The sequence below is a fragment of the Salvia hispanica genome, chromosome 6, assembly GCF_023119035.1.
Source record: "Salvia hispanica cultivar TCC Black 2014 chromosome 6, UniMelb_Shisp_WGS_1.0, whole genome shotgun sequence".
Taxonomy (NCBI): domain Eukaryota; kingdom Viridiplantae; phylum Streptophyta; class Magnoliopsida; order Lamiales; family Lamiaceae; genus Salvia; species Salvia hispanica.
Window position 1 is genome coordinate 43,469,395 of NC_062970.1, and position 11,487 is coordinate 43,480,881.

Genomic DNA, 11,487 nt, shown 5'->3' on the forward strand with positions numbered 1-11,487 from the left:
CAAGAATCAAGATTCTAAACTACTCCCTCCGTCCGCCATTAGAAGTCCCATTCATGGGCGGCACGGGTTTTAAGAAATATTAAGAAAAGTGGGTGGAAAAAAGTTAGTGCAATAGGGATCCCATTTATATATATTAGTTTTAAATGAAATGTGAGAGGTATGAGTTAGTGGAAGGTGGGACCCTATTACCATTTATGGTAAAAGTGAACCGGGACTCTTATTCGTGGACGGATTAAAATGGAAAAACGAGACTCTTATTCGTGGACGGAGGGAGTATCATTTTCATCTCCTTGGATGCAAAACCATCCTGCTCTGACTTTACATTCTTCTATTTGTTGTCAATTGAAAATAAAAAATAAAACACAACTATCCCACATCAGCGTAAAGAGAGAACTAAAATCACATACTCCCTCCGTCTCCCAAATTTTATCACTATTTGACCCGGCACGGGTTTTAAGAAATGTAATAGAAAGTGGGTTGAAAAAGTTAGTGGCATGTGAGTCCTACTTTTATTTATTAGTTTTAAAATTAAATGTGGGTAAGAATGAGTTAGTGGAATATAGGGTCCACTACCAAAAATGGTAAAAGTGAAAGGTGACAAATTTTTAGGGACGGACGAAAAAGGAAATATGTGACAAATTTTCAGGGACCGGAGGGAGTATAAGCTTATGGGTCTCTCCTATTACTAATTGGTTTTAGGATGGAATCATATGAGTTTCTATCGCTTTTGACCTTCACCTGAAACAACTTCACCACTACGATAGAAATGAGGCCATTGTCATCAAAAGCTAGAATCATAGTGGGCCGAAGAAAGGAGATAGACGATCTCTATTTAGTATAGAATGAACATTTTTGCCAACCGCCTACTTGTTCAAACTAGAAACAGATCAAAGAAGAACATAATAAGAGCATATGCTTATTTTTTCTTGTGTATCTTCTCTATATTCTGGAGCTCAGCATCAAATACCTCAGCCAGAAAGTACTTTGTTTTATTTGCACTACGAATGAGAGTAGTCACAAGTGAGGCCGCCTTATGCCTCTGTTTCTCTGAAACCACCTTCATCAAAAAGCAAACACTTATATAAGCACTACTCTAAACTTAAACTTTGTAGGAATCTAAGAGATCAAATAAATACAACCTCAGTTTCAATATTTACCTAGAATTATAGCAACCCGGTCATAATATGTCCTTTGACCTTCGACCGACCAAAGAATAACTTGAGAATAGCATAACGACCTTTTTTAGTTGACAATATCTAATTTGCTTTCATAAAGTCCAGATAAAAAAATATACTCATCACATACTGTAAGGATCAGACCACTCGGGATTCGCTAATTACCAGGACCTCTTTTATTGATTGAGTCTGAGATGGCTAATCTCAGAAATACAAGCCAATACACGTGTGATACTAAGATTACTCTCTACACGAGTACACGAAGATACAATTGAAGAACCCTAGACTAAGATCAAGTACTACAAGGAACTTGAGTCTTCATCTTCTTGAATTAACCTGCACACTTAAGTAGAATCGTTAGTAAAACAAGAATGATCCCGTAGGATCTAATATTCAGAACGAAACTTAGCAACTAAGAAAGAAACAGTAGGAATATGGCTCAGGTCACAACAGTGACTTCACTAGGCCAAGGACCTCCCCACTCACTTCTACCACAAGTCACAAAGAGGGAAACCGTCGAAAAAGAACTCAGGGACCAGAAACCTCAGTTTCACTGAGTGCACGACCAACGTAGCCTCCTCACACAAGGATCAACACCAAACTCTTGGATCACTACTCAGCAACACAAGAACCTCGAAGAAACCTCCAGTCACCACCAAATCCAACACAGAAGTTGGACCAAACCCTAGATCTGAGAAGGAATACACTAAGTCTCACTTTACTCAAGATCTGAACCGATGAACAGCTATATAACCAAGTATCAACGGTGAGAACAAAAGACTGGAGAAGATAGCCGGCGAACGCGGCCGGAATCTAGAGAGAGGTTAGAGAGAAGGCAGAGCAAAGGCGCAAGAGAGAGAGAGAGTTCTGGTTTCAAATTAAGGTGTAACCGAAGAGTCATTAGACTCATAACAAACACACACATTAATCCAACGGCTCAGAAGCACGATCCTTGTGGAGCTGCTACGTGGCATGCATCTGTGCCATCAAATAAGTAACAGGCCTGCAAAACCGGGCTGGACTTATTATCAGCATTGGGCCACATATTAATTAAATGAGCAAGCCCAACACAATTAATATACAGGTCCAAAACACAAATAGTCCACACATTATTCAACATTCTCCACCTTGGACTACTTTGGGAGTATGTGGGGAGAGCCTAAGTCTACTGTTGTTTTCATCACAGCCTACAAGGTTTGTCTCAAGACACCAAAGAGTTTTAAAGCTCATTAGTCAAGAGAGAAACCAGGTTGCCTGAGCAAGACTCCAGATGGCTAGGCCAATTAGTCTTGCAGGACTTTCACATGCCTTGTGACTTCAAAGAGTCAACAAGGTCTTTCCCCGGGACATGCAATGCACATGCTCAACCAAAATCAAAGTGCAATTTTTTGATGCATGACAACAATTTATCCACAGAGAGACATTTAGTACCCATATCAGCAGGGTTATGATCAGTATGCACCTTTTGTAAAAGAACTTCACCTTTTTCCACAACATCTCTAATAAAATGGAACCTAACATCTATATGCTTAGTTCTATCATGGAAGACAGGATTTTTACAAAGTTGAATGGCAGACTGACTATCAGAGTACAACACAGGAGCAGACTTAATAAACTTGAGTTCAGAGAGAACTCCCTTTAACCAGATTGCCTCCTTCATAGCCTCTGTAATGGCTATATACTCTGATTCTGTTGTAGACAGAGCTACAATGTGTTGGAGTTGTGATTTCCAACTAACACAAGACCTGCAAACCTGAAACACATAGGAAGTTGTGGACTTCCTCTTGTCCTTATCATTTGCATAGTTAGAATCAACAAAACCACACAACTCAACACCTTGATCATGCTTAGAAAAACACAAACCATACTTAGAAGTATTTTTCAGATATCTAAGCAACCACTTAAGAGCTTCCCAATGCACTGGCCCAGGGTTAGACATGTATCTACTCAAGCAAGAAACAACATAGGCAATATCAGGCCTAGTACTAACCATAAGATACATCACAGAGCCAATAGCATTAGAATAAGGGACCTTTTGCATAGCTTTAACCTCAGATTCAGTTGTAGGACAAAGGTCCTTACTTAGCATAAAATGAGCAGCTAAAGGAACAGAAGCAATTTTAGCACCAAGCATATTAAACTTTTCAAGAATTTTTTGCACATAAGGTTCCTGATGAAGGACCAGAGAAGAGGACTTTCTATCCCTAAGGATATTGATCCCCAAAATCTTTTTAGCATCACCAAGATCTTTCATGTCAAAATTTTCACATAAAGCACTTTGCACATGTTTAATAGACTTAATGCAAGGACCCATAATCAACATATCATCCACATACAACAGCAAGAACACAGGCACTTTATCAAGGTTTTTCACATACAAGCAGGCATCAAAGGTACTCCTAACAAAGCCTAACTTCTGCATGCATGTATTAAACTTAATATTCCACTGCCTAGGAGATTGTTTAAGACCATACAGAGCCTTTTTAAGCAAACACACATGATTGGGAAAGTTTGGATCCACAAAACCCTCTGGTTGTTTCATGTATATGGGTTTATCCAAGTCACCATGAAGAAAAGCAGTTTTGACATCCATTTGCTTTAATTCCCAATTAAAATGAGCACATAAGGCAAGCATCACTCTTACAGTAGTAAACTTAACCACAGGAGCAAAAATTTCTGTATAATCAATCCCCTCTTGCTGAGTAAAACCTTTGGCAACCAACCTAGCCTTGTACCTCAACCCCTCAATCTCATCTTTCAATTTAAACAGCCACCTGCAATCAACTACAGAGGCACCAGGGGGCAGAGGCACCAAGGATCCAAGTTTTATTGACAAACAGAGAGTGGATTTCATCTTGCATAGCTTTAAACCATAAATCCCAGAACTTGGACTTTTGAGCCTGCTTAAAAGTTTGAGGCTCATTTCCATCAGATTCAAACACATTAAAAGCTAGGGCAACTAAATTCACAAAAGAACCAAATCTATCAGGGGCTTTACCAACCCTTCTTGCTCTATCCCTAGTTAACTGATAATTGTGTAAATCTGGATTATTATTGGGTTGTGGCTCACCATCAAAAACATTTTCATGGTCAGGGTCTTGGTTTTCTAGAGGCTCAGGGGGTATAGGATCTGGGTTGATAGGGGAAGAGTTCCACACCTGCTCCACCTCAGTGGAAGCATCACTGCCCTGGGACTCCACCTCACTTGAGGACCTCTCCTCAGATTGCTCCACCTCACTAAGAGGTTCACCATCTGAGGATGGAGAAGCAGGGGACCTGGGGACAACACAGGGGAAGTCATCTTCATTGAAGATAACATCCCTACTGACCACAACCTTGAAACCAGGTTCATCCCTAACCCACACCCTATAACCCTTAACACCATCAGGATAGCCAACAAAAACACCCTTCCTAGACCTTGGGTCTAACTTGTCAGTTTTTGAATGAATAAAAGCACTACACCCAAACACCCTTAGGTGTGACAGATTGGGTTTTCTACCAGTGAAAACATGCTCAGGGCATCTGCCCTTAAGAGGAACAGAAGGGGATCTATTTATCAAATAACAAGCAGTGTAAAGAGCTTCACCCCAAAACTTTTTTGACAAACCACTTTTGGACAGGAGACACCTAACCTTTTCAAGTAAAGTCCTATTCATCCTCTCAGCAACACCATTTTGCTGAGGGGTGTAAGGAGTAGTTTTATGTCTCCTAATCCCAGATTTTTGACACAAAGAATCCATTTGAGCATTGCAAAACTCAAGGCCATTATCTGTCCTAATGGTCTTGATACATTTTCCAGTTTGATTTTCAATTAAAACTCTCCAATTTGAAAAGGTTTGAAAAACATCAGACTTATGTTTTAAAAGAAAACACCAAACTTTTCTTGAAAAATCATCCACAATGGATAAGAAATACACAGATCCAGAGTGGGTAGTAACAGAGGCAGGGCCCCAAACATCCATATGCAAGTACTCTAAGACAGCTTGACTAACATTTTCAGTCACAGGGGTGGGAAAAGACACCCTATGCTGTTTTCCCATCACACAAGTTTCACAAAAGGGGAGCTCATTTTTGAAATCCAACTCACTCAAAATATCAGAATTTTTCAAAAGTTTTAACCCCTTCTGACTCATGTGCCCAAGTCTATTATGCCACAGTAAAGCCTTATCCATTTTAACCAGATTTACACTATGATCATAACTAGTTAGAGGCTTAGCAGTACACACATACAGATTACACTTTTTCACAGCTTTAAACAGGCATAGCACACCCTTACAGATCTTCATAATACCCTGCCCCCACTTACCCTCAAAACCCTCAGATTCAAGACAAGAGCAAGACAGCAGATTATAGTTCAGATCAGGCACATATCTCACATTTTTCAAAGGCAGCAAGTATCCATTCTCAAACTTTAAAAGCACAGTACCAATGCCAAGAATTTTACACTTCTTGTCATTAGCCATAGACACAAAAGCATTTTCCACAGGTTTGAGAGAAGTAAAAGCATCTTTGAAAGGACATATGTGAAAAGTGCATCCAGAATCAATTAGCCAGTCATTTTTGGTAAAGAAACACTCAGAGGCAGAGTTTACAGAAAAAACATCATGGTTCATAAAACAAACACCATCTGCACCATCATCCCTGGCCAGATTTGCAACAGACTCCATCTGGTTATTACCATTTGGATTCTTACCTTTCTTGGGTCTAGTACATTCTGCCTTGTAATGACCCACTTCACCACAATTAAAACATTTTCTTTTAAACTTAGGGTCTTTACTTTTAGACCTAGACCTGCCTCTGTTTGACTTCTTACCATTCCCAGAGGAATTACTGCCATCCCCTCTAGATTTAGACCTCCCTCTCACATTCAAAGCCTTAGTTTGAGAAGATTTAGGGTTAAAGTTTTCTTTAAGCTCCAATTCTTTTGACTTTAAAGAACTGATTATTATGTCTAGAGGGGCACTATCCCTTCCATACTTTATAGCTGCCTTAACATCACCATAAGTATCAGGGATAGCATTCATGAGGGCTATGCTGGTATACTCATCAATGGTTTTATCTCCAGACCTTTTAATGTCCTGGACCAATTTTTGAAAAATATCAATATTATCATCTATGTCCTTTGAAAGATCCAATTTAAATTTAAAAAGCTTTTCCAGGAGATACATCCTGGAGGACATAGAAGTTTCAGTATAGAGAGTATCCAGCTTAGCCCACATCTCACTGGCAGATTCAATAGCCCCAACCTTTCTAATCACAGAGTCAGAAAGGTTGAGGATAATTGAAGACCTAGCTAATTCATTCATTTCAGCCTTTTTCTCAGCAGACATATTTTCAGGAAGGACCCCTTCAATGGCTTTGAAAACCTTTTGCTGAATCAGAACACATTTAACCTTTTGTTTCCATATAACAAAATCATTTTTCCCATTGAAGGGGACAATGCCAACTGGCTGAGTCATTTTGAGAAAGATTTTAACACACACAAAAGAACTCAACACTCCAAGGGCAAAGCAAGCAACTCTGCTTTCACAGATAGTGGATTTAAACAAATAACAGTCAAAGAATCCACTAGGAACAAAGATGCAGAGATTTTTCATGCAATAATCACAGATGCAGCTAGCAGCAAGCACACACACACAGGAAAAACAACTCAAGGTGATCCCAGACACACAAAGATCAAGTCCAGGTGAGTTCCTCCCTATCTGTCACGTGTACCCCGGCAAGAGGATTTCCCAGTTCACAATCACCCAATATATGGGGGCGCAGGGGGTCACTCAAGGCGGTTAAGGCACAGGGTGGATAGGTAATTTACTCAAGACACAGAAACAGAGCTCTGAGATACACACCTTGAGTAAGAAAAGAAAGACAAGCAAGCAGCGGAAGAAAAGAAAGCTATAAGCACCAAGATCATGCAAGAAGACAAGAGCACAGAGCCTAGACCGCGGCCAGCGGTTACTACCAGCAACAAAAGCCCAAGCCTAGGGTTCTAAGAAAGCAGAAAAGAGAGGTTTAGCCAATTTACCAGAGCGGTTACCCTTCGTTAAGGTGTAACCGTCTTACCTCAGGGCCTATACCGGAGGCCGAGCTTTACTCTGACGAGCCCACCTCCTTAATTTGCGACCCGGCGCGCCCAAGTGATCCCCCCGTGGCTCTGATACCACTGTAGGGATCAGACCACTCGGGATTCGCTAATTACCGGGACCTCTTTTATTGATTGAGTCTGAGATGGCTAATCTCAGGAATACAAGCCAATACAAGTGTGATACTAAGATTACACTCTACACGAGTACAAGAAGATACAATTGAAGAACCCTAGACTAAGATCAAGTACTACACAGAACTTGAGTCTTCATCTTCTTCAATTAACCTGCACACTTAAGTAGAATCGTTAGTAACACAAGAATGATCCCGTAGGATCTAATATTCAGAACGAAACTTAGCAACTAAGAAAAAAACAGTAGGAATATGGCTCAGGTCACAACGGTGACTTCACTAGGCCAAGGACCTCCCCACTCACTTCTACCACAAGTCACAAAGAGGGAAACCGTCGAAAGAACTCAGGGACCAGAAACCTCAGTTTCACTGAGTGCACGACCAACGTAGCCTCCTCACACAAGGATCAACACCAAACTCTTGGATCACTACTCAGCAACACAAGAACCTCGAAGAAACCTCCAGTCACCACCAAATCCAACACAGAAGTTGGACCAAACCCTAGATCTGAGAAGGAATACACTAAGTCTCACTTCACTCAAGATCTGAACCGATGAACAGCTATATAACCAAGTATCAACGGTGAGAACAAAAGACTGGAGAAGATAGCCGGCGAACGCGGCCGGAATCTAGAGAGAGGTTAGAGAGAAGGCAGAGCAAAGGCGCAAGAGAGAGAGAGAGTTCTGGTTTCAAATTAAGGTGTAACCGAAGAGTCATTAGACTCATAACAAACACACACATTAATCCAACGGCTCAGAAGCACGATCCTTGTGGAGCTGCTACGTGGCATACATCTGTGCCATCAAATAAGTAACAGGCCTGCAAAACCGGGCTGGACTTATTATCAGCATTGGGCCACATATTAATTAAATGAGCAAGCCCAACACAATTAATATACAGGTCCAAAACACAAATAGTCCACACATTATTCAACACGTACCATAAAATAGTTAACATTTCAGCATGACACAATTATGTATCAATGATACATTAATACATGATTATCAGAAAGTATCTTTACTAAACCATGAAATTCATAGCTTTGAAAGTCCTTAAAACCCTCCATATTTATGCATGTGTCCAAAAGCATGATTACTAGGACAGGGATAAATATCTATAGGTAGTATGTGGAGAATATGCGCTTTTTAACTGAATTTAATAGGTGAAAGTTGAGTTCTCACCTTGTGAATTTACTTGACAGATCCAATGAATAAGAGATCCACAATCGATTATTTCAATTGTGTCAAAAGAAATTAGTAACTAACTGTTGGTAATTAAAACTAAATATATAAATATAACTCTTCCACATCGATGCTCATATAGAACTGAAATCACTATATAAGTGTCATGGGCCTCTTTTCTTATCACTAATTGATTTTAAGATCGCACTCATGGATTTCTATCATGGTATTAAAGTGGGTCCAACCGATTATATAACTGTCTCACATTGGTGCTCATATAGAACTGTAAAGTCCAACCCCTCCAAAGTTCACATTGGCTAAAAATCAGATTCAGCTTGATCGAATCAAACACATTGAAACCGATACATTGAAACCGATAAGCAAAAATAGTGAAATTGTTGTTTGTTCAACGAATATGTTCACCAAAGCATTAAACTATAAAAATTTCATGTCCCTTTAACTTAAAAGGAGTATTGGAACGAAGGAAACAGAAAGAATTCAGACCCAAGAGAACGTCATACTAAAATAAATACAATCAAAACTGTTACTATAAACGTAGGAAATAACCTTTCCTTGAATAAGTCTCAAATTTTTAGTACTACCCTTTAAAGGATCAACCTTAAACAAAGTTCAATCAAGCAATTGAATGCAAACCAAATTCAACGGAAACACAAGTATACAATTCTTCACTTTCAACATTTGAGTAATTACAAACCCTCAATACATTTAGAAATGATAATCTGATAAAATCATTTTAGAAATGCATTTAACCAAATATCGTGTAAAAATGTAACATAATAATTTCCTTGTATAAGTGTACCATAATCATTTAAAAGTATCGACTTTAAACAAAGTTAATTCAGGCAATTCAAAACAAACCAGATTCAATGCGGGAGAGCGCGCACACACACACACACAAATATTCACTTCCAGCATTTGAGTTATTACAAACCATCAATTTCAAATATAATACTATCCTATTAAGTATTAACCCACACTACACAATTTTAAATTACCAAGATTCCAGACAATTACTTAATTATGCACAAACACATACTAACTAGGAAGGATTTCCCTGCCAGAGAAAAGAGTACAAAAAGGATCACTCAGAGAAATACAACAACGTAACTGAAGCAAGAAGGGGAGGAAATTTAACCTGCAACAAAAGAAAAACAAAATAAAATACAAGGCGATACAATCTTACAAAGAGTGAGAGAGTCATTATAACCTTACCAAGGAATGTACCCTTTAGAGAAAGGTAGTTATTCTCCTGTAAATCAGCAATGACATTATTAGAGCTTATGATTTTATTTTGCCAATATTGAATGAAGAAAAATGTGAGAAATGAGATACCTGGTGAAGACTATTCCTGGATGATAATTGAAGGGACATGGGAGACTTTGTGGAAATCATGTCCTGATGGTGATACCCTTTCTCCAAATTTCGGCATTTGTTTAATTACAAGAGTCTGAAGGGTAGAAATGACACTCAATCCCTCTGGAATCATATCCATACAAGAACAGTCTGCGATTGTTAATCTAGAGAGAAGGGGCATGGCCCCTAACTCCAATCTCCACTCCCTCAACTTTGGTAAACCTCTTAACACTAGCCTCTTGAGGCGAGGGAAACTATTTGCTGGACACGTCATCTCCTCCCCAACAAATGATCTCTGATATAATCCCAATATTATCAAGCAAGGAAGCTTTCCCAGTATCCCCATTGGATCATCCTCAATCTCACAATAAAACAGATTCAAAAACTTAAGTTTGGAGCTCAACAAATCACTATCGCACTTTGCTAGAGTCTTCCCTAACTTCAACCAGATACTCAAATAATAAAGATTGGGACATGTCAAAGCCTTCTTCAGCATTCGCTCACTTGTTAAGTCGCAACTTCCTCGAATGGTTACTTGACAATCCTGTATCTTGTTCCAGTTCATAATGCCATTCATGATAGCTGACAAGCTTTCATTATCATATACCCTTGCTATAAAATATCGGAGATTCTTCATTCTATCCGTACATTTAAGTTCATGACATCTACTATCAAAGAATGCTAGAGTCTCCAACTCATATACTCCCTCATCCAATCTTAGTCGATAATTTCTAATGTTTTCATCTCCATAGATAGGAAGAAATAAGTGTTTTAATCGCAACATCTCCTTGAAAACATTTGGAACTTCAACATTCATTGATCCATGTAAATCGAGGGTTTCCATATATACCAAATTACTCATGGAAGAGGGTAGCTTATCAAGTTCACATCTATGTAAACTCAAACATCTAAGGTGAACAAGTTTAGTGATTCCTCTTGGTAACTTTCCTCCTTCAAATTTGAATCTAAAAAAAAATAGATCTCTTACCAATTTGAATTTTTGAAAATCAACTATACTTTGTGGGGGGAACTCAACATACAATCCTATGCGATTGAATAATCGAACAGACCTTATATGCCCCCAAGTATCTTCTCCACAAGCGACTGTAGGCTCGTGCTCGACTTCACTTCTGAAATCAATTGCCAAATGTCGGATCTTAATATGTGAGGAAGCATCCCGAAGTAAGCTACTAAATTTCCCACCTTGATACTCCAAACTCAGCACACCAAAATCCTCCCTCTTTCCCAATTTCAAACATAGTTCTCTTACTACATCATGAAGTTTGCATGTACCAAATTTTTTACTATTTCCGACATCATAATCAGGTCTAATTTCAACTTGAACAATGGACCTGGAGGCCAACTCACTTAAGTAGAGGTCAGCGATGCCCATTAAAGTGTCGTCTTTCTCTCCAATATTCTCATATGAAATCATGCCTTGTGCTATCCACATCATATACAGGTCCAAAGTAAGTATGGTTTCGTCCTCTTTGAAAATACCCAAATAGAGAAAGCAAGGCTTCAAATAATAGGGTAAACTTTCA

General features: G+C 39.1%; 1 protein-coding gene across 1 annotated transcript; it reads right to left on the minus strand.

Moving 5' to 3' along the window:
* Positions 1 to 9,504: 9,504 nt before the first annotated feature.
* LOC125197009 (putative disease resistance protein At1g59780) lies at positions 9,505 to 11,455 on the minus strand. The gene is made up of 3 exons (XM_048095699.1): positions 9,923 to 11,455; positions 9,803 to 9,839; positions 9,505 to 9,725 (listed from the first exon to the last, which is right to left on the minus strand). The coding sequence occupies exon 1, from the start codon at positions 11,397 to 11,399 to the stop codon at positions 9,933 to 9,935; it is 1,467 nt and encodes a 488-aa protein (XP_047951656.1). The 5' UTR covers positions 11,400 to 11,455; the 3' UTR covers positions 9,505 to 9,725; positions 9,803 to 9,839; positions 9,923 to 9,932.
* Positions 11,456 to 11,487: the final 32 nt, after the last annotated feature.

What these genes read in the sequence shown, in the direction of transcription:
- LOC125197009 (XM_048095699.1), bottom strand. Translation starts at nt 11,399, where the DNA reads ATGATGTGGATAGCACAAGGCATGATTTCATATGAGAATATTGGAGAG.